This window comes from Amphiura filiformis, chromosome 18, assembly GCF_039555335.1.
Source record: "Amphiura filiformis chromosome 18, Afil_fr2py, whole genome shotgun sequence".
NCBI classification, from domain to species: Eukaryota; Metazoa; Echinodermata; class Ophiuroidea; order Amphilepidida; family Amphiuridae; genus Amphiura; species Amphiura filiformis.
The window spans coordinates 64,445,658-64,469,345 of NC_092645.1; the positions used below are offsets into that span (position 1 = coordinate 64,445,658).

At 38.6% G+C, this 23,688-nt stretch overlaps 1 protein-coding gene across 1 annotated transcript; it reads left to right on the plus strand.

The window, feature by feature from the left end:
• LOC140139310 (protein broad-minded-like) lies at nt 1-21,308 on the plus strand. The gene is made up of 13 exons (XM_072161089.1): nt 1-83; nt 866-985; nt 2,990-3,078; nt 4,820-4,930; nt 7,517-7,725; nt 8,223-8,371; nt 8,842-8,944; nt 10,306-10,459; nt 12,527-12,648; nt 13,993-14,147; nt 15,889-16,029; nt 16,480-16,668; nt 20,470-21,308. Exons 1-13 carry the CDS (start codon nt 54-56, stop codon nt 20,581-20,583), a joined length of 1,686 nt encoding a protein of 561 aa, XP_072017190.1. The 5' UTR covers nt 1-53; the 3' UTR covers nt 20,584-21,308.
• Nucleotides 21,309-23,688: the final 2,380 nt, after the last annotated feature.

The following is a 23,688-nucleotide window of genomic DNA, read 5'->3' on the forward strand; positions in this document are numbered from 1 at the left end:
AATACTTGAGTGTGGACCATGACAGACCTCTACTGAGACCTGCACCACCACCAATGCAACCAAATGATAGAGCCTCCTCTAAGGTAAGATTCCATTATTTAATAAGACTTTAATCAATGGCGTATGGACAATACTTGAGTGTGGACCAGATGACAGACCTCTACTGAGACCTGCACCACCACCAATGCAACCAAATGATAGAGCCTCCTCTAATTAGGTAAAGATTCCATTATTTATTGAGACATTCAAGATTCCATTACTTCTAAGACTTTCATGATAGATTTGGAGTATGTATACACAATGAAATATATTGCTTTTCACAATCCTTCCATTTAGAGGTTAATGACTGCGCATCAGTTTTTTGAAGGTATTGTGAAATATCTAAACATTGTGCTTTGGAACCGAGGAATATGCGCCCCAAGGGATATTTCGAGGTCCAAAGCACAATGTTATATATTTCACAATACCCGAAAAATAACCATCACTTTTCACTTTTTTTTATTCAATTTACGTCACATTTTCTTCATTTAATTTGAAAACAAAACACTATTTTAACTTTATCTGTCATTTTCCCTGTAAAAAATTGAATAGCCCATTAAGGAAATACCGCTAGCGACCAATCACACTAGCACGCAATCATGCGATGTCCAAATCGGCGGCCAGCGCCCACGTAAATTGTTCGAACGGGTAACACGTCCACGTAACGCGGTCATTGTAGAGCGTACTTTCAGCTACGTCACAAGACGCGGTCATTATACTTTTTCAATGACCTGCATTTGCGTCCGCGTATTTAAAAGTTATTATCTGTGATTGGATCGCACTTGCTGCGTATATTAATGAGGTTATGAATACATTTCATCTGCAGTTTTTTACCAGCCTGATGAATCTACTATCAGCTTTCCCAGCTGTGTATGAAGTGTTAGCAGAGAAGGAATTGGAGAACAAAGAATCTTACACCTTCAGAGAAGTGCCTGATACTATCATTGTAAGTGAACTGAGACTATAAAGCAATATACGTCGGTCGCATCACATACGATGCTATTCAAGATTTTTGACTTTTTAAAACCATATAAAATTCCAATTGTTTCCCTCATACAGGGCCTGCTAGAGCGTCAAATGATCATGAAATATGTCTATAGGCCACAAATAAGTGTAAGGTAGGGCTGTCAACTTTTTGGAATTGCTTGGCCTGAGACAGAGCCGTACCTGGATTTGTCGACTACAATGTTCATTTTGACCCATGATTATTTGAGCCATGGCGTTCGCAGGGGGAGGGGGTGTAGGGACAACAAATTATTATAACGATGCGTGAGATTTTACTCATTTTCCAGCATTTTGCGTGAGATTTACTACTTGGAGTGAGATTATACTACCTTGGCGTGAGACAATGAGAAAGTGAGCTAATGCATGAGTGTTGACAGCCCTGTGTATGGTGTTTCCCGCTCAACGGCGATAGTTCAAATTTGTTAAAACCATATAAAATTCCAGTTGTTTTCCTCATACAGGGCCTGCCAGACAGACTAGTGATAAACCATATAAAATTACAATTGTTTTCCTCATACAGGGCCTGCTCAGACAGACTAGTGATAAACCATATAAAATTACAATTGTTTTCCTCATACAGGGCCTGCTAGACAGACTAGTGATAAACCATATAAAATTCCAATTGTTTTCCTCATACAGGGCCTGCTGGACAGACTAGTGATAAACCATATAAAATTCCAATTGTTTTCCTCATACAGGGCCTGCTAGACAGACTAGTGATAAACCATATAAAATTACAATTGTTTTCCTCATACAGGGCCTGCCAGACAGACTAGTGATAAACCATATAAAATCCCAATTGCACTCCTCATACAGGGCCTGCTAGACAGACTAGTGATAAACCATATAAAATTCCAATTGTTTTCCTCATACAGGGCCTGCTAGACAGACTAGTGATAAACCATATAAAATTCCAATTGTTTTCCTCATACAGGGCCTGCTAGACAGACTAGTGATAAACCATATAAAATTCCAATTGTTTTTCCTCATACAGGGCCTGCTAGACAGACTAGTGATAAACCATATAAAATTCCAATTGTTTTCCTCATACAGGGCCTGCTAGACAGACTAGTGATAAACCATATAAAATTCCAATTGTTTTCCTCATACAGGGCCTGCTGGACAGACTAGTGATAAACCATATAAAATTCCAATTGTTTTCCTCATACAGGGCCTGCTAGACAGACTAGTGATAAACCATATAAAATTCCAATTGTTTTCCTCATACAGGGCCTGCTGGACAGACTAGTGATAAACCATATAAAATTACAATTGTTTTCCTCATACAGGGCCTGCTAGACAGACTAGTGATAAACCATATAAAATTCCAATTGTTTTCCTCATACAGGGCCTGCCAGACAGACTAGTGATAAACCATATAAAATTCCAATTGTTTTCCTCATACAGGGCCTGCTAGACAGACTAGTGATAAACCATATAAAATTCCTATTGTTTTCCTCATACAGGGCCTGCCAGACAGACTAGTGATAAACCATATAAAATTCCAATTGTTTTCCTCATACAGGGCCTGCTAGACAGACTAGTGATAAACCATATAAAATTACAATTGTTTTCCTCATACAGGGCCTGCTCAGACAGACTAGTGATAAACCATATAAAATTACAATTGTTTTCCTCATACAGGGCCTGCTAGACAGACTAGTGATAAACCATATAAAATTACAATTGTTTTTTTCCTCATACAGGGCCTGCCAGACAGACTAGTGATAAACCATATAAAATTCCAATTGTTTTTCCTCATACAGGGCCTGCTCAGACAGACTAGTGATAAACCATATAAAATTACAATTGTTTTCCTCATACAGGGCCTGCCAGACAGACTAGTGATAAACCATATAAAATTCCAATTGTTTTCCTCATACAGGGCCTGCTCAGACAGACTAGTGATAAACCATATAAAATTACAATTGTTTTCCTCATACAGGGCCTGTTGGACAGACTAGTGATGGTCAACACAAGGTCAAAGGTGCATTCCTTATTCAATGAAGAACAGTCACAAGTGTTTGGACTAAGGTATGCAACCATTTTATTGATTCAATAGGGATTCAATCAGGGTTGCCAAACCCGCGATTTGGTAGCCCAATTGGGCGACTTTTGAAGATTTTTCCCCGCGACTTTTGACAATTTCCTGTCCCATAGAAACCAATGGTAAAGAAAAAATTTGGGCGACTTTTCAACATTGGCTCCCGCGACTTCCGATAGTTTCCTGCCCCATAGAAACCAATGGTAAAGAGAAAAATTGGGTGACTTTTCGATTATTTGACCCGCGATTCGGGCTGAAATCTTTTGGAACCCTGGATTCGGTCATGTTACACAGTGGCTCATGTAGTTCTATGGCTTTATGTAGTATCCCAAGTCTATTAGCCGTCCTTCTTGGGTTACGGTTAGGGAATTAAAAAAAAACACACATCCAAGGATTGCCTAAAAGACACTTTTCAGTTCTGTCCGTTTCAGTCACATAATAATGTCATCAAACAGTTTCTACTTACAACCAGACTACATCCATCAGTCGTGTACACTGTGCACGTATACTGCGCCAATTAAGTATCCTTACACTTGGAAAAATAATCACAATTTCAAAACTGAACAATATTTGGGTAAATTTGTTTTTTTAATAGATGCACTGCCTTATCCTGCACATTATGACACCACATTGAATCCAATGTGACCTCAAGAAGTAAAGTTACAAGCAATTGATTAGACGAAGGTCCAGTTTTAAAAGTGACAAACTGGCCTATTCAAAACATCCACAGACTAGACATCTGGTTTGAGAGTGGTGAATGGCTGATTTATGCGTTTGGCTTTAATTTAAAACAAAAGGAACAAAAGAAAACTGAAACAAAAGATCTGGCAAATAAAATGAAAGTTATGAAAAGTACAGAGAAGTAAAAACTGAAATAAATACTGCTTTAAATAACGCTTCATTGAAGAAACTGTGTTGTCTCATTGTCGCGGCTTGTTGGAATCTTTTTGCACCTTGTATAGGCTAGTTTGTCACTTTTAAAACTGGACCTTCATCTATTCAATCACTTGTAACTTTACTTCTTGAGGTCACATTGGATTCAATGTGGTGTCATAATGTGCAGGATTAGATAGTGCATCTATTGAAAAAACAACTTACCACAATATTGTTTAATTTTGAAATTGTGATTATTTTTCCAAGTGTAAGGATACTTTATTGGTGCAGTATATTTGTGTTATGCTTGTATACCATTCAGCAAATTACTTTAGCGGTGTCCGTCTGCCCTGTCTGATTATTGTGTAACAGAACAAGGTCACGCATTGCTATGCAGCTTGACCAGCGAATGAGGTGCCGATGTGATGATGACGTGATGCAATTAGCCAATCAGAATCCCACTTCCGTATACGCCATAAACTGCGCCAAATTTACAGACCGCTGTTAGTAGTTCTCACCTGAAAACTATAGTGACAGCTGAAAAACTTACAGTTCGTATCATGGCGGACTCATGAAAATATTTTTTGCGAGACATTGAATAGGCCTCGAAAAAATATTGTTTGATTGGTGTAACCTGACCGCCCCAAAAGTATGCCTGACCCAACCAATGTTTTTTTTTTTTATTAAATAATAATAAAAAAATAAAGACGTTAAAAAATTTTAACTAAATTTTTTAAAAAGAAGAAAAATAAATAGATAAATTTTGAAGGTGCTTTATAAATATCTTTATGTATTGTATGTATGTAATGCGCCAACTAATCAACACAAATTTGATAATAATGTCTGAAATCATTACAGATTACTGAGTGTTATGACATGCTGTCTGGACACCTTACTACTATTGGAATGTCAATATAAGATATGGGACATGTTATTACAAGGACAGGAACACAACAAGACTACAGATGGGTGAGTGTATTAATATATCCAGGGAGGGACCCATGTAATGACTTGCTGTCTGGACACCTTATTACTATTGGAATGTCAATATAAGATATGGGACATGTTATTACAAGGACAGGAACACAACAAGACTACAGATGGGTGAGTGTATTAATATATCCAGGGAGGGACCCATGTAATGACTTGCTGTCTGGACACCTTATTACTATTGGAATGTCAATATAAGATATGGGACATGTTATTACAAGGACAGGAACACAACAAGACTACAGATGGGTGAGTGTATTAATATATCCAGGGAGGGACCCATGTAATGACTTGCTGCCTGGACACCTTATTACTACTGGAATGTCAATATAAGATATGGGACATGTTATTACAAGGACAGGAACACAACAAGACTACAGATGGGTGAGTGTATTAATATATCCAGGGAGGGACCCATGTAATGACTTGCTGTCTGGACACCTTATTGCTACTGGAATGTCAATATAAGATATGGGACGTGTTATTACAAGGACAGGAACACAACAAGACTACAGATGGGTGAGTGTATTAATATATCCAGGGAGGGACCCATGTAATGACTTGCTGTCTGGACACCTTATTACTACTGGAATGTCAATATAAGATATGGGACATGTTATTACAAGGACAGGAACACAACAAGACTACAGATGGGTGAGTGTATTAATATATCCAGGGAGGGACCCATGTAATGACTTAATGTCTGGACACCTTATTGCTACTGGAATGTCAATATAAGATATGGGACATGTTATTACAAGGACAGGAACACAACAAGACTACGGATGGGTGAGTGTATTAATATATCCAGGGAGGGACCCATGTAATGACTTGCTGCCTGGACACCTTATTACTACTGGAATGTCAATATAAGATATGGGACATGTTATTACAAGGACAGGAGCACAACAAGACTACAGATGGGTGAGTGTATTAATATATCCAGGGAGGGACCCATGTAATGACTTAATGTCTGGACACCTTATTGCTACTGGAATGTCAATATAAGATATGGGACATGTTATTACAAGGACAGGAACACAACAAGACTACAGATGGGTGAGTGTATTAATATATCCAGGGAGGGACCCATGTAATGACTTGCTGTCTGGACACCTTATTACTACTGGAATGTCAATATAAGATATGGGACGTGTTATTACAAGGACAGGAACACAACAAGACTACAGATGGGTGAGTGTATTAATATATCCAGGGAGGGACCCATGTAATGACTTGCTGTCTGGACACCTTATTACTACTGGAATGTCAATATAAGATATGGGACATGTTATTACAAGGACAGGAACACAACAAGACTACAGATGGGTGAGTGTATTAATATATCCAGGGAGGGACCCATGTAATGACATGCTGTCTGGACACCTTATTACTACTGGAATGTCAATATAAGATATGGGACATGTTATTACAAGGACAGGAACACAACAAGACTACAGATGGGTGAGTGTATTAATATATCCAGGGAGGGACCCATGTAATGACATGCTGCCTGGACACCTTACTACTACTGGAATGTCAATATAAGATATGGGACATGTTATTATAAGGACAGGAACACAACAAGACTACAGATGGGTGAGTGTATTAATATATCCAGGGAGGGACCCATGTAATGACATGCTGCCTGGACACCTTATTACTATTGGAATGTCAATATAAGATATGGGACATGTTATTACAAGGACAGGAACACAACAAGACTACAGATGGGTGAGTGTATTAATATATCCAGGGAGGGACCCATGTAATGACATGCTGCCTGGACACCTTATTACTATTGGAATGTCAATATAAGATATGGTCTCAAGATCATCAAGAGGAAATAGTTCTCACCATCTATTTTGTTTCATACACCTCATTAGTTTCAAGGTCTCAAGAGCACCGAGGGGATCACCAGTTCTCACCATTTCCCGACTAAAGAGCAGTCTATGTAATGTTTTATACGCAGTAGACCCATGGTGTCAAGACCATCTACTTTGTTTCATACACCTCATTGGTTTCAAGGTCTCAAGAGCACCGAGGGGATCACCAGTTCTCATCATCTCCTGAATAAAGAGCAGTCTATGTAATGTTTTATACACAGTAGACCCATGGTCTCAAGATCACCAGGAGGAAACTGGTTCTCACCATCTCCTGAATAAAGAGCAGTCTATATAATGTTTTATACACAGTAGACCCATGGTGTCAAGATCACCAGGAGGAAATGGTTCTCACAATCTTCCGAATAAAGAGCAGTCTATATATGTTTTATACACAGTAGACCCATGGTCTCAAGATCACCAGGAGGAAACTGGTTCTCACCATCTCCTGAATAAAGAGCAGTCTATATAATGTTTTATACACAGTAGACCCATGGTGTCAAGATCACCAGGAGGAAATGGTTCTCACAATCTTCCGAATAAAGAGCAGTCTATATGTGTTTCATACACCCCATACAAAGAGGCATTTAAGCAAACTTATTTTAGAAAAGTCCTTGATCCTGTAATTATAAGTAAAGGGTTGAATATGGTAATGATATAAATTCATTTCATTTGATTCCAGGGATGGCTTCATAGTAGATATGCTGTCAATTGAGAGAAATCACATCTTGGTGCGTAGCTACGTCATCGGCGGTCCCTCGGAACGACGACTTCCATGTAGGGATCTAGAGAAAGCTAGTGATGATCCGTACCCATGGCCACTGTTTGCATCATTCCCTGTGCCTAAGGAATATACTACTACTATATCAAGACCATCTGCTATAAAACAAGGTATTACTTGGCATTACTTTAAAACTATTCCATCGGTAGTCCCTTGAAACAATTTCAGAACTATTTGATTCCTACAGAATGAATATTTTAATGTAGAGATATAGAGAAAACTATAGTGTTTGCAATCATTGGCACAGCAAACATTCATGCATGTGCAGTGCATGCAGACCAATAAGCCTACGTCATCTCTTGTCAACACTTTGGAAAAACTTTCCCATTTGCCTTTTCGAAGTATGGTGTACACAAAAGCAGGGCAATAATATGCGTAAAACCCAGCAAATTCAAAAGACTTGATCCACTTCATGCAGCGCCATCCTATTGTGTCCGCCATGCATATCTCGAAAAGGCTAATTAAGGAGTGTTCTCTTTGACAAGGGTAATACAGAATTATAGTCAGTCAGTCACCTGAAATACTGCTTTATATGAAAACGGTTATTTGTGACTTTGGCAAAGATGTAACCATTAATATTATACCTTTGTTTTTTCTACCTTAATAGACACAGATCTGAGCAAGTTATTATCCAAGAGTCAGTCATCAACACCATCAGCAGCAAACAGCAAAGAATGGCTACAGAAATGTCAGACAGCTTACTACAAGGTGATGTCAATACGACATGAAAGCGTCACCAATAGAGGTATGTACAAGTGATATGCCACTATATAGTAACCTAATTATAGCACCCTCCCCCATCAGTAGCAAACAGCAAAGAATGGCTACAGAAATGTCAGATAGCATACTGCAAGGTGATGTCGATACGACATGAAAGCGTCACCAATAGAGGTATGTCAAAGTGCTATGCCACTATATAGTAACCTAATTATAGCACCCTCCCCCATCAGCAGCAAACAGCAAAGAATGGCTACAGAAATGTCAGACAGCATACTACAAGGTGATGTCAATACGACATGAAAGCGTCACCAATAGAGGTATGTCAAAGTGCTATGCCACTATATAGTAACCTAATTATAGCACCCTCCCCCATCAGTAGCAAACAGCAAAGAATGGCTACAGAAATGTCAGACAGCATACTACAAGGTGATGTCAATACGACATGAAAGCGTCACCAATAGAGGTATGTCAAAGTGCTATGCCACTATATAGTAACCTAATTATAGCACCCTCCCCCATCAGTAGCAAACAGCAAAGAATGGCTACAGAAATGTCAGACAGCATACTGCAAGGTGATGTCGATACGACATGAAAGCGTCACCAATAGAGGTATGTACCAATAGAGGTATGAACAAGTGATATGCCACTATATAGTAACATGAATACATATATTATCAATGGACAGCAGCTTACACTTACTGAGCAAGTTACTGAAAAGCAGGAAAATTTTGTGAGCGCAGTTGATTCACAAAACTTTTATGTACACAAATATTTTTGCTTCTTATAGGCTTTAAGGGAATGTTCACTGAAATTTGCGAAAATATGTTGCAGAAACACGGGTTCTCTCCAAAATGCAAAATTTTAATACCACAGAAAATATCATGCTCCATAGGTTAAATACCACTAATTATGTATTACACATGCATGTTTCAATGGCAAAATGCCTAAGTTCGGTTGGAATTTTCTCATATTCAGAACTCTCACAGTTCAATGCCACCAATATCAGGTGAACCTATATGATTTAGATGCCAAATGATAAAAAATTCAACATAGGTTGCTTCTTGTTTTAACGCACTGAACCGTAAACACCTTAAAATGACAGTGCGCCCTCGAAGCTGAAAGTTACAAAATGATAGGGCGACTATTTACTAAAAACCGAAGCCGTGTATGAATTTTGGTACTATTACATCAAAAATGTCATATAATGAGAGAAAATGTACCATTTTGAAGCATCAAACTCTAAAAAGTACTTTTTTCGCTATATAACTTTATCAATTTCAGCAATTTTAATGCAGTCTTTTCGAATGCCATGAAAACAAATAGTTCCTCATCGTATTTCAATGTATCGCCCAGGCCTATTAGTGGTATTTAACCTATAGTATTTGCAATGTACATGAGATACTGGAGAATTCCATCTATAAGCATATACCAGTACGCCTCTAAATGAGGGGTGTTTTTTTTGACGAGAGAGATGAAAGGCAGACACCCGCCACAAAAGCATATAAAGAATAAAATGGTCTTACAATAATACATGCTTGTACAGCCACCTGTATCAGTAGTATAGTTGCTTAAGCTCCAAATGGTTTTGTGAAGGCTGTCTGTCTTTCATCTCAATCATTAAAAAAAAAAACTCACCTAGAGGCATAATGCTTGCAGGTGGAATTCTACAATATTATGTTCAACAACCTGGTTCAATTTTTCATGGATTTGGTGCATCACCTGTTAGGCAAAACATTTATAATCCAACTTTTTTGAATAGGGCTATATATATTCCAATTGAAATCCATACACCCCTAGTGACCTTAATCTTCCACGTGTGGAGTGTGAATTTCAAATAGGGTTACCTGAATGGGTGGCTCCATTTGAAATTTACACCCCTTCCGTGGGAGATTAAGGTCACGTCTTCCATAGGGGGTGTATGGATTTCAACTGGAACAGCCCATAACATTTTTGTTTATATTTTCAAACAGTGATAACTGATCTTCTAGACAAAGTCATCACCCACACATTGATGGTTCCACAGAATGAGATATTTCCTCTCAAACCGTGCAAAGTGACCGATTCAGCACTGAAGGGTCAGAAACTGACCGATCTACAGATGCTGGGCATCAAGATGGTTATTAGGTAAGGCTTAATACAAGGGTCAGTATGATTAGGAAAAGAATGTGTCATTTGTTTGTATTTAGGGCTATATGGTCACAATAGAATGAGATATTTCCCCTCAAACCATGCAAAGTGACCGATTCAGCTCTGAAGGGTCAGAAACTGACCGATCAAGATGGTTATCAGGTAAGGCTATTCCTTTTGATATCCATACACCCCTTATGGAAGACTTGACCTTAATCTCTCACACAAGAACTGTAAATATGGAATTTAATTAGGTCAGGGGCTGTGCAATAATTATGAGCCCCCCCCCCCTTCCTGGTAAAGTTTCCAAACAGCATACCAAACAATACTTGCCCCCCTCTCAGCCTGCCAAGAAATGCTTCCCCCCCCCCCCCCCAGCCTGCCAAAAAATGTTTGCTCCCTACCCCTTTGCACATGACAAATTTTTGGGATCCCAATTTGCAAACCTTAAATGTTGTAGATACATATTGCGAGCGCAATATTTGCATATTTCCTAAGTGTTTTACTTAGCCTTATTAGAGCGTTTTTTAAAAGGCGCCACATGAATGTGTGCCAAAATCGTTTCCCCCCTCCCCCCTCTCGGTTGCCAAAAATTGCTCCCCCACCATGGCTGGCCAAAAAATTATTGTCCCCCACCCCATTTGACCCTCCCCAGGGCTCATAATTATTGCACAGCCCCTCAAGATTGGTGTATTGATTAAGGGCTGGGGTATGAGCGTTTGGACAGTATTTATTGTGGGACATTAGAGCACATCAGACATATCGAATTGCATTCTGAATACGAAGAATGTCATTCTGATATCAAATAATTTTGATTTTTTGAAATTCGCAATTTAATACACATTTTATGGCAAATCATTAAAATTGATATTTTTGATATTTAACAGTACTTGAAGTAAACTTTATAAATCTGATGATTTATACTTAAAGTGTATGTAGGTGGGATGAAAAGCCGACGATCAATTGAAAATTTTGACCTTTCAGTATTGAAGATATGGATTTTTTTCCCAAAACACAAAAAAAAAATTAGGTCTTTTTGGGAAAAAATCCATATCTTCAATATGAAAGGTCAAAATTTTCAATTGACCGCCTGCTTTTCCTCCTGCTACATACACTTTAAGAATATGTCATTAGATTTATATAATTTACTTCGAGGACTGTTATATATCAAAAATTTGAAAAATATCAAATTTTTATAATTTGTCATAAAATTTGTATTATATTGTGATTTTCAAAAATGAAAATTATTTGATATCAGAAAGACATGCTTCAGTATTCAGAATGCAATTCGATAGGTCTGAGGTGCTCTCATGTCCCACAAAAAATACTGTAAACGCAATAAACGCTCATTTTAGATCCCTTAACATCATGAAATATTGGCACCTCATACAATAAACATGCTGCATAGCATTGTAGTACATAGTAAGCACATCCCAAAAGTAATACCCCCCATATTATGAGGCAATAACTTAAAATCTATGCATCCAATTTTAAGTCGTGTTCACACAGTCAGATATAAGTGAGTTATTACCCGCGGCTGTCCGGTAAGAAGCGACTTATAACCGGTATTAGTGACTTATAACCGGTATTATTGACTTATTACCAGTATCAAATGACTTAAATCCGACTGTGTGAACACGACTTGAAATAGCAAAAAGAAACACTTTTTAGTTATGCAAATTTTGATACCTCATAGCTCAAAATTTATAGCCATGGGGACACCTTGAATGAATAAAGATGCAGTATCCAAAGTTGCACTAACAAGTCATACCATTACATTTGCTACATGACTGGTCAAAAATGACCAGTAGTGACCAGTGACGAACAGTCACTCAAGCAACAACATTTTCAATGGGTTTAGGTGCAACTTTTAAATCTGCATCTTTTTCATTCACAGAGTCACCATAGCAACACATTTTTGGCTATAAAGACAAATGAAGACCCAAAATTGGCTTCTGTTTGGTAAGCTAGTTGTTCTCATGCAATAAACAAATAGGCTGTAGCTGAAAGGGCTTTCTTGCCACAAACCCTCGATATATAAATGATTTTTTTCTGTCAATGCAGGTATGGTCAGCACCTGAAACTGATATCAAACAGCAGTGATGCAACAGAGAATCTCACATTATTACTCAAGAAATGCCGCTATTACTTCAGGACTCAACAGAGATCCATGGACTCGGAGATACGTATCCTTATAAGCCTATTTGTGATTCCCTAACAGAGTGCTTTATGGGTAATATCCATGAGAGCTAAATAGTGTTGACTCATCACATCAGACTGTTTCCTTTTATGGGCAACAGGATCTGCTGTAGAGGGCGTGATGATGAGTTGGTCAAAGATGTTGTTGAGTGCGTAGGCCCCTTCGTCCTTGTTTAGAGTGTTGGGAATTCTTGTTGCACATGAAAGAAACAAGTCTGATGTGATGAGTTGTCAGTCTGATGGATGGTGTAGTGGAGATGGAAACATCCCAAAATGTACTGCTACTTTGCTACATATGACAACATCCCTGCAGCCAAACCTTTCTGAGCAATTCCGATTGAGTTGTAGTTAACGCTCTTCACGCGGGTGACGACTGCAGACGACATGTTTTTAAAAAAAATTTAAAATTCAAAATTTCAGAAATTTATATATTTGGAATCAGCATGAAAAATGCATTAAAATGAGTACAAACAAGCCTAGTATTGGTTCAATAGTTCTTAAGATAGCTCTTGATATTTTGAGAAAATATTTCAAAACTTCAATTTTTTCCGTTGAAGCACATGGCTAGCACGCAGAGCATTTTAAGTACCTTCATGGAAGTTTACATGGATATGGTGCAATATTTTCAGTGTAAGTTGTATAACTTGTATCATTATGCAGTTTTCTTGTAATTGTCTGCATGCAAGTGGTTAAAGCAATATTATAACATTATCATACAAAATAGATTAGCATTTCTTTGCCATAAATGTTAGCTTTTACTGTCAGATATATCCCTTTTATTTTTGAGCGAACAACCACGGCAAAGCAAAGAAAATTGGAATTTACTACCAGCTCACATATGCATGCCAATACGTACCACTCCTTCGGTCATGTTGTGAGTACGACCCTTTGTTGTGTATATCACCGTCCCACGCCGTGACGTACTGTGTGTTATGAACATTGTGTATGCGTTCGACTAATAATTCCATCGTAATAATAAAGCGCTGAATCAGCCTTTAATTCAAAATCATGGATTTTGACAAAACTACAGCACTTAGAGTCTTCATTTTTGCAGGGTATATTGGTTTAATAAAGTACAATTTAATCGTGTAAAAAAAGGAATTTTAAAAATTCAGTGAGGGTGTCTTCCTCAGCAAATGTTATAATATGGCTTTAAGTTGCAGAATGCCCAAATTGAGGAATGCTTTTCCAAAACTTGCATGGCTCGCCATATCCCATGTTACTCTATTGTGTTCGATTATTTAGTACCAAGAATTTAATCAATAATGAAAGTTTTTAGCACTCATCTGATTTCCCTGTGACCTTTGACCTTAACCATGATACCAACCCAGGCTGCTTACAGGGTGACTACACCGGACATGACTGGTTTGTGTCAACAGTGTTTCTATTAATGGCCGGTAACAGAGACAAAGCCTGGAGTTTCTTACATAATTTCTCTAGTGTCCTAGCATCAGGGTATTTATGGATGCCAAGATTACATGCATCGGTAAGTTTGTGTCAACAGTGTTTCTATTGATGGCCGGTAACAGAGACAAAGCCTGGAGTTTCTTACATAATTTCTCTAGTGTCCTAGCATCAGGGTATTTATGGATGCCAAGATTACATGCATCGGTAAGTTTGTGTCAACAGTGTTTCTATTGATGGCTGGTAACATAGACAAAGCCTGGAGTTTCAGTGGAGTTAGCTGTGAGTGGCATCCATCCAGTGTTCTCTACTACAGACTACAACGTTGAGTTAATACTACCCTTACCAAACCTGAATGCAATTATTGCATTCAGAATACATTCAGAATGCATTCATATCTTACCATTGTGGTAGATCATTTTAATATGTTTGTATTTGTCCTCATTCTAGATTCATTTGCCATTGGAGTTAGCTGTGAGTGGCATCCATCCAGTGTTCTCTATTACAGGCTACAACGTTGAATTAATACTACCCCTAACAAACCCAAATGCAATTATTGCATTCAGAATACATTCGGAATGCATTCATATCTTACCATTGTGGTAGTGATGTGGTATTAAAGACCATTGTGGTAGATCATTTTAATATGCTTGTTTTTGTCCTCATTTTAGACTCATTTGCCAGTGGAGTTAGCTGTGAGTGGCATCCATCCAGTGTTCTCTACTACAGACTACAACGTTGAGTTAATACTACCCTTACCAAATCAGAATGCAATTATTGCATTCAGAATGCATTCTGAATGCATTCATATCTTACCATTGTGGTAGATCATTTTAATATACTTGTATTTGTCCTCATTCTAGACTCATTTGCCAGTGGAGTTAGCTGTGAGTGGCATCCATCCAGTGTTCTCTATTACAGGCTACAACGTTGAGTTAATACTACCCTTACCAAATCCGAATGCAATTATTGCATTCAGAATGCATTCTGAATGCATTCATATCTTACCATTGTGGTAGATCATTTTAATATACTTGTATTTGTCCTCATTCTAGACTCATTTGCCAGTGGAGTTAGCTGTGAGTGGCATCCATCCAGTGTTCTCTACTACAGGCTACAACGTTGAGTTAATACTACCCTTACCAAACCCGAATGCAATTATTGCATTCAGAATGCATTCTGAATGCATTCTTATCTTACCATTGTGGTAGATCATTTTAATATACTTGTATTTGTCCTCATTCTAGATTCATTTGCCATTGGAGTTAGCTGTGAGTGGCATCCATCCAGTGTTCTCTATTACAGGCTACAACGTTGAGTTAATACTACCCTTACCAAATCCGAATGCAATTATTGCATTCAGAATGCATTCTGAATGCATTCATATCTTACCATTGTGGTAGATCATTTTAATATACTTGTATTTGTCCTCATTCTAGACTCATTTGCCAGTGGAGTTAGCTGTGAGTGGCATCCATCCAGTGTTCTCTACTACAGGCTACAACGTTGAGTTAATACTACCCTTACCAAACCCGAATGCAATTATTGCATTCAGAATGCATTCTGAATGCATTCTTATCTTACCATTGTGGTAGATCATTTTAATATGCTTGTATTTGTCTTCATTCTAGACTCATTTGGCAGTGGAGTTAGCTGTGAGTGGCATCCATCCAGTGTTCTCTACTACAGGCTACAACATTGAGTTAATACTACCCTTACCAAACCCGAATGCAATTATTGCATTCAGAATGCATTCTGAATGCATTCTTATCTTACCATTGTGGTAGATCATTTTAATATGCTTGTATTTGTCTTCATTCTAGACTCATTTGCCAGTGGAGTTAGCTGTGAGTGGCATCCATCCAGTGTTCTCTACTACAGGCTACAATGTTGAGTTAATACTACAGACAGAGGTACCACATGTCTACTCAGCATTCCGTATGTCTGGTTATACACCCTCACAGGTAGGTCTGCAATCAATTCAATATTCCGGACATCAGACTCATTTTGCTTGATTATATGTAGGAACTAATTTTCATATCCTATCTGACTTGTTTTACTTCAAGGCATCACATATTTAAAAATTTGAAACTAGAAATCTCAAGATTAAGTTATTATTTGAGGGGTTATTGCAAGAAGGTCCCATCTGCAATAGCTGCTAGATGGCATATATACAATATGGAATGCAGAAATTATCACATGTCTGTATAGGGCAGCTATTATAGATAGGACCTCCTTTCAAATTATTCCTGAAGTGCAATAGGCTATTCCAGTAGAAATCCATACACCCTTTTCTGTGGGCCTTGTCTGAGATCAGTATAGATCTCAGTTGTGCTTGGGTTTTGTATCTCCTTTTGGTTAATAAACATGATATTATAAAATTGCTCATATTTTATCTTTGTTTTCTTCTATAGATCTGCCAACACTGGTTACGTCAATGTTTCTGGAATTACCTAGATTGGCAAGAGATATGTCATTACATGACCATATGTATTGTAATGGGAATTGATTATCAGGTGTATCTGTGTGTAGCCATTCTACGATATCTGGAACCAGATATACTACTGAATACACAGCAGCAGAAACTACAAGTATTCTTGAAGGTAAGTTATTTTATTCAAAAAAATCAAAAGAAACTTTCTCTCCCAAACCTGTCTGAACCCCTCTGCAGAGTGGTACAGGCTATTGCAGTTTGAGCCCTTAATATCCCTATCCTAACCCTAAAACCTGACCCTAATCCTATTGCAGAAGTTATTGAGGGACATGGTGGTGCAGCAGTACGGGTTCTGCCTCATAATCAAAGGATTCAGAGTTTGAGCCCCGGCGGTGCCATCATGTTGTGCACTTGGGTAAGGTGCTTTACCACCTCACTTGCTCTCTCTACCCAGGGGTGAAACACTGAAATGGGGAGCTGTTATGAATACTGTCCATTGAGCGCCGCCCAAAGGTACGAGCATGCCTTGGGCATTGTATGGTAGCTGACATATTCTTACGACAGCGGAATACTGTAACAGTAAAGCACTTTGCTACACGTGAAAGGTGCTGTATAAATGAGGCAGTGCAATAGCTCAACCCAGTCTCCCTATTAAAATGATCATATGAATCATTTTAGGGCAGTGATAAGCGCCATCTGTTGACCCTCTAACACATGTGTTAAACCAACTATTTCCTCAAATTCACAATAACAAAAATGAGGCAGTGCAATATCTCAAGCCATTTTCTCTATTAAAATGATCATATGAATCATTTTAGTGCAGTGATAGCGCCATCTGTTGACCCACTAACAAATGTGTTAAACCCACAGAGGAGAAAGAAAACAGAGCGCGTACAACCAGTCAAAGTCTCAGCATCACCCGATAATGAGGGCCGATTGTTCCATGAAATGCGATAGGCGAGACTGCTACGCAATTACCGCGTATTTTCACGGTCTATCACGTAATGGCGAAAGCACGCAACGCTCTATTGCATATACGCGAAGCCATGCAGCGCTGGCGTGATTGTTAGAAACGTCACGATCTAACAATCGGCCCTCATGAATATGCGAGAACTCACCACATACAATACACGGGGACTTTGACAAATGTGTTAAACCAAAGATTTCCCCAAATTCACAAGAACAAAAATGAGAGAGTGCAACATCTGTGGTGTAATAGGTTTATTAATCAAATTTAAATGGTTCCATTGGCAGCTAAAACTCTGTAGTTACCATGCACTTTGCCTGCAGCAAGGTTTAAGTGAAGTAAACTGACAGTACGTTACTGTGGTATCCGGTTGATTTGGGAAAAAAGGGGGGTGGAGCCAGTTGTAAAACAGTCTGCAAACGTATGTACCAAACTTACAGTCCGTGCTTACAGCAAGGATGCTTCACAATAGAGCACCATACTTTTGAATCTGCTGTTACTGTGGTATCCGGGTGATTTGGGGGGGGGACTCACAGAGCATTTTAGGAAATTCAGGGGAGGAGGGCATTAGGTTTTATTGGTATATGTCTTTATAAAATGGTCACAGAACTAACATTTTAGAACATCCTGTAGCTGGGGCCTGCAGAACTGCCAGAGAGGCATGAAATTGGCAGCTAAAACTTGGTAAATGACCTTGCCTACAGTAAGGATGCTTCACAGTAGTGTACTATAGACCTTCTCATATCGAAGTTTTCTGAAGTGATGACCAGTTTTTAAAAAACGCAGTTCTTGTGCGCGCACTTACACAAGTTGTGCGTTGCGTCAATGCTCGCAGTTGAGGAGTGTTTATCTGTATTTACGCTCGCGTCATTATTTTGTGAACATTATCCGATGCCGATTCACACGATATGAAAACTCTGACATTACTGTTACTGTGGTATCCGGTTGATTTGGGGGGAAAGATGGGATTTGAGGAGACTCAGGGATGGGGGACACTAAGCTTTGTTGGTGCAGGTGTTTGTCACCCAAATGTATGGGTACAGAACTAACATTTATAGAATATGCTTAAGCCAAGGTTTTAGAAACTGCCCAGAAAGGTATGAAAAGGTGAGGTGGCCGAGAGCTTCTGTTGTTCTGTCAGCCGGGAGAAGCCTTGGGCTTGCCTTAAGTGAAAATTCCCTGTAGGGTCGGAAATCCTGCTATTTTGTTCAGTATATAATTGTAGAATTTCTTCTCGCCCCATACACTGCAGTATACATGCAGATAGGGAGTGTATGTGCAACGTCTTGTGGTTCGAAAGTAAAGCTGTTGGTCCCGTGTACAGGAAGAGGCAAACCCTGTGCACGTTAAATTGTCAGAACTGTTCGTACATTTTGTAAAGAGAAGGGGGACCATCTCCAGTTCTGATAATTATCTGTACTCAATCCTAGATTCTGGGATAAGTTGCATGATTGTAATGCCCATTGTGTACTAAAAATACCATTAAGCCCAATGTGCTTTAATTAAGTGTCTTACGCTATGGAATAGAGTAAGACAGTAAAATCACTGCCGTCCGTCCTTGTGTGATTATAGGCCTATCAACATTCTCAATCTTATGTTTGTAGTCACTATTAAACATTCCCTTAGACACCCATCTCATTCCAATACAAACCATGCAACACAAGCATTGCACAGCCAGTGATCTCATTCCAATACAAACCGCGCAATGTAGCGTAAGACACGTTAGGCGGTCTACTTGTTTAAGTTTTATAATAAAACCAGGAGATCTATATATATGCGGTTTTATCAACCTTGTTCACAAATCAGGTGATGGCTGACACATCTTGTGCAGGTGTATCATTGAATCCTTGACATATAAACTGTGTATATCACTATTCATTTTTGGGTTTCCAATTTGCAAACTTTAAATGATCTAGATATGATGCTGGCGTAGTGAGCAGGAAGTTTTATGTGATTTGAACGTTTCTGTAGTGTTTTAGGTTTAAGCCTTTTTAAAGCGTGTTATTGAAATGGTGCCCTGTAAATGATCAAAATTTTGGTCGCTGCGACCATTTTTTGATCGTAACGATCAAGAATTTGATCGTTACGATCATGATTTGATCGTTGTTTTTCATAAGCCCCCCCATTCTTGAAACATTGCGCGCGGAACGGGCTTAATTTTGGACAAATAAGGCCTATACACTAATTAATTTTGGTTACTAGAAGTTGAATATCGGTCTTAAAATGTTCTTTCAATTGATTTTGTGCTGAAATATGCGCAAAAATGTTGACTTTCAATGCTTGGAGGGGCGCAGAAGCGATGCTGAATTGGTCAATTTGGCGCCCCCTAAGGCTGGCACCCGGGGCATGTTGCCCCCCAGTAGTTACGCCACTGGATAGAGGGATATGTAGCATAAGATAATGATGTTTCCAAAGAAGTAAGAATGGTGAGAGGAGCGAGATAGCGATATACATTGTGACCAAAGATTTGTGGATGTGTGTGGGTGTGGGGTGTGTGCAGGGTGAGGTGTAATGGGAGATCACTGAAGTTACATAAGACACTTCGTCGGTGATATCATGTTTTTAATGGTACCTTCCCAAATTTGTGCCCCCCCATGTTCCAAAAACCAAACTATGACACTGATCTTGCCATACTTTTTCAGTTTTATCCAATTAACTGAAAAACTGTAGCTTACTTCTTGATATTGATCAATTGAATATAGGATATGAGTCAAGGAAGCCAATAACCGCATATTTCCATAGGTCTCATGGTTCTTGATTTAAGGCCAGTGATATATCAAAACTAACATTTTGGCTATTGTCCCCCTCCCAAGATAAATCCTGCACATGGGGCGGAAATGACACTCCTTTTATCAAGCCATGGGATCTCCTTTTCCATACCACTCCTCTTGTGTGTCAGCTTTATTTGTCTCAATATTTAGTACAAATTTCACTAGCTAGGTCACGCTGCCCTCCGACCTGCCTTAATTAATGTTTTGTTTTGTATTTTCTTTCGTTTTACAGGAGAATGGCATCAAGCGTTTCTGCGTTGGTCATCACATGGAATACATGAAAGAACTAGAAACAAAGTTCCGGAACACGGTATTACCAGATATGCAAAATCTCAACAAAGCTTGAACATGGGGGACGTAGCAGAACCAATTGAATTACTCATGTGAAAATGGTGAGAGGCAGGAGTGTGTGCCGTCTGTCATCACATGGAATACATGAAAGAATTAGAAACAAAGTTCCGGAACACAGTGTTACCAGATATGCAAAATCTCAACAAAGCTTGAACATGGTGGATGGAACAGCTAGAACCAAAAGAATTGCTCTTGTATTGGATAAAAAATGGTGTAATGTGGAAGTGTGTGTTTCAGTCATATCGGGAGTACATGAAAGAACTTGAGACAGAGTTTAAGAACTCAGGTCTTTTATGCAAAATCTCAACAAAGCTTGAACAAGGGGGACGTAGCAGAACCAAAAGAATTACTTTGTATTGGATTTAAAAATGGTATGGGACTTTTGTGTCCTTGCGTTTGCCTTACACATGGAATACATGAAAGAACTGGAGACAGAGTTTTAAAGAACACAGTCTTACCAGATATATGCAAAATCTCAACGAAGTGTGAACATGGGGGACATAACCACAGAATTATAACCAGAGAACCAGGACTCGACCGCCATCTTGATACAGGCATGGAGCAAAAATTGGGGGTATTCGGTTTCCCTCGGAATGCGCTCGAGGCATTCGTTGTCATGTAAGCGCGACATGGATGATGGGCGCATTTGAAAGACGCACTTGATGCGACCTGCACACGAGTACCAAAGCGCTTCAGATGAGACGCAGAATTGTTTTCGTTCGTCTCCGGCGACCGTCGGCAAGGACCCGAATACCCCAATTTTCTCCCCATAGCTGACGGGTAGCGATTATGCGTGGCGGTATAGGGAGTCCCGGTTCTCCTTCTCTAATTCTGTGGACGTAACAGAACCATTGAGAATTATTCTTGTTTTGGATATTTAAATGGTATCAGGCCGGAGTGTGGGCTGTTATATAGCTACGTACTGGTATCCTCTTTTCAATGAGTAATTTCAAGGATTTGAAATTATACACTTCATCCCACATTCAGATACGATGAAATTAGAAATTTGAAACTTGGACATTTTTATGGGAATGTCATTTTAACTATAAAACATGCCGGGCAAGTTCCAAGTTTTGTGGGAGTGGATCACATTATGTGTTGGTATTTATGTAGAAATTTGATCAAGTTGAGAGAATTTATTGCACCGATTCAATTTTGTTAAAATAAATTTTTAAGAACTAGATCAAAATATGTAGGACCTGTTTTTTTATTGTTTTTTTTTTTTTTTTTTTAATTTTGACCAACTTTGAGAAATTTGCACCAATGGTTAAAAAATGCTAAATTTGCCCCAAAACTCATAATTTCAAATATTTTTGGTGTTCGTTGATCAAAATTTTAAAAAAAAATAAATAACTGGTCCTAGATATTTTTATCAAGTTTATAAAAGTTAATAATTTTTGGGGTTTTTTATTCAAGAATTTTTTTTTGTTACGTGGTCCGAAAAATTTGGGCAAATAAAAAGCGTTTGGGGATTTTCTCAAAAATTAGCATTTTTCTAAATATATATACTTTTATATACTTTAGACCAATAATTTAGCAGTGGTGTGGCCCAAAAGTTTCCATAATTCCAGGAGGGTTAAGACCACCCTTGAAGCATTTATTTTACCCATCTCAGGAACAAACTCCCTACTCCAAAATGGGCTAAATTAATGCATTTGAAGTCCACACTCCTCCTGCGGAAGATTTTAGAAATATCTTCGACAGGGGGGTTACCATATTAACCAACTCCTATTTGAAACTCACCCTCCCTCTGTTGAAGATTTGGGTTGAATCTTTCTCAAAGGGTGTATGAAGTTCAAATAGAGCTGCCTAATATGTTCATTCCATTTGAAATTCCTATTCCCCTGTAGGAAATATTTCCACAATCTTCCACAGTGGGATGGTGGGTTTTAAATGGAATAGCCCAGTGATGGGTAGACAGGTGACTATTCGCCATCAAAATTATGTAATGATCGGATTAACTACCATAGCAATAGATAAATACAATTGTGTTCACCTCTGTATATCCTAAATAAAGACAAATATGTCCAAATTGAAACAAACATCCAATACCTGTACTCTTTAACCCTGATTTAAAGGGACCATTGAAAGAAAAACATATTTGGTATCAAAATAAAGCTAATAACAAATATAATCCATTTCTAAAATGATAAGCATAATTTTCCTTTATTTTACCCCCAAATCAGCAAATAAAGACAAAGCGCCCAATGTCGCGTCGCTCCGCCCAATTCATATGTGCAGAGACACGTGGCAACCCCTGTGACGTCAAAGTGGTTATCCTTTCCGCTGCATGGCAACACTACATAGTCCAGACTTGGTCCTAAACCAACGCATGACGTGTTTACAGCATGAACTTTTCTGTGTCTTTTAGACCTAACAAGTATATTAAAAAGGATATTATAATATAGAATACAAAGCTACAATGACTTCTATGATAGGCCTATATATAAATTCTAGCTAGGCCTACAAAATTGGCCAACAATGGGGACACATAAGTAAGTTAGGCCTGGGCCTTCATATTGACAGAGTCAAAGCTGTCAGTGCTAGCTGATCGGCTTTTGCAAGAGACTCAGAGTATCATTTGTTTTTACTGAGGCAAGTCTTTACTTATTTCCTCTGAAATATCTGGTGAGGATAGGAAAGAGCAGGCAATGATGTTTCGGGTTAATGACATGCGACTTAATTACTTCAGGCCTAATTAGCCGACCTCCCGGGCGTGCGGCCTAGGTTAACCGCCGGGCCTGAAACGCAATCCGATACTGACACCGAAGTTTGGAAGCTGAATTGTGAGTGATTAAAGTGTGTTTGTTTGTTTCTAAGCGGTCGCTCCGTGTTGAGACACACTTAGGCCAAAAAAAAAAGAAAAGATGTTTGCTTGCCCTCAACCGACCGAACCTCATTTTGAAAATCAGAAAAAAAGTTGTTGTTTTTTCTATTTACTGTACAAAAGAATACCGACCCTATTTTGGGAAATTCTTGGAAAAGTTTTTTTTTCTTTTCAAATTTTTGCATTCTGAAGATGTAAAAAAATGTATTTTAGAGCTTGTCTTCAACATTTTAGTTGTTTTGTAATGTTAGTTGATTCATATTGACACCAAAA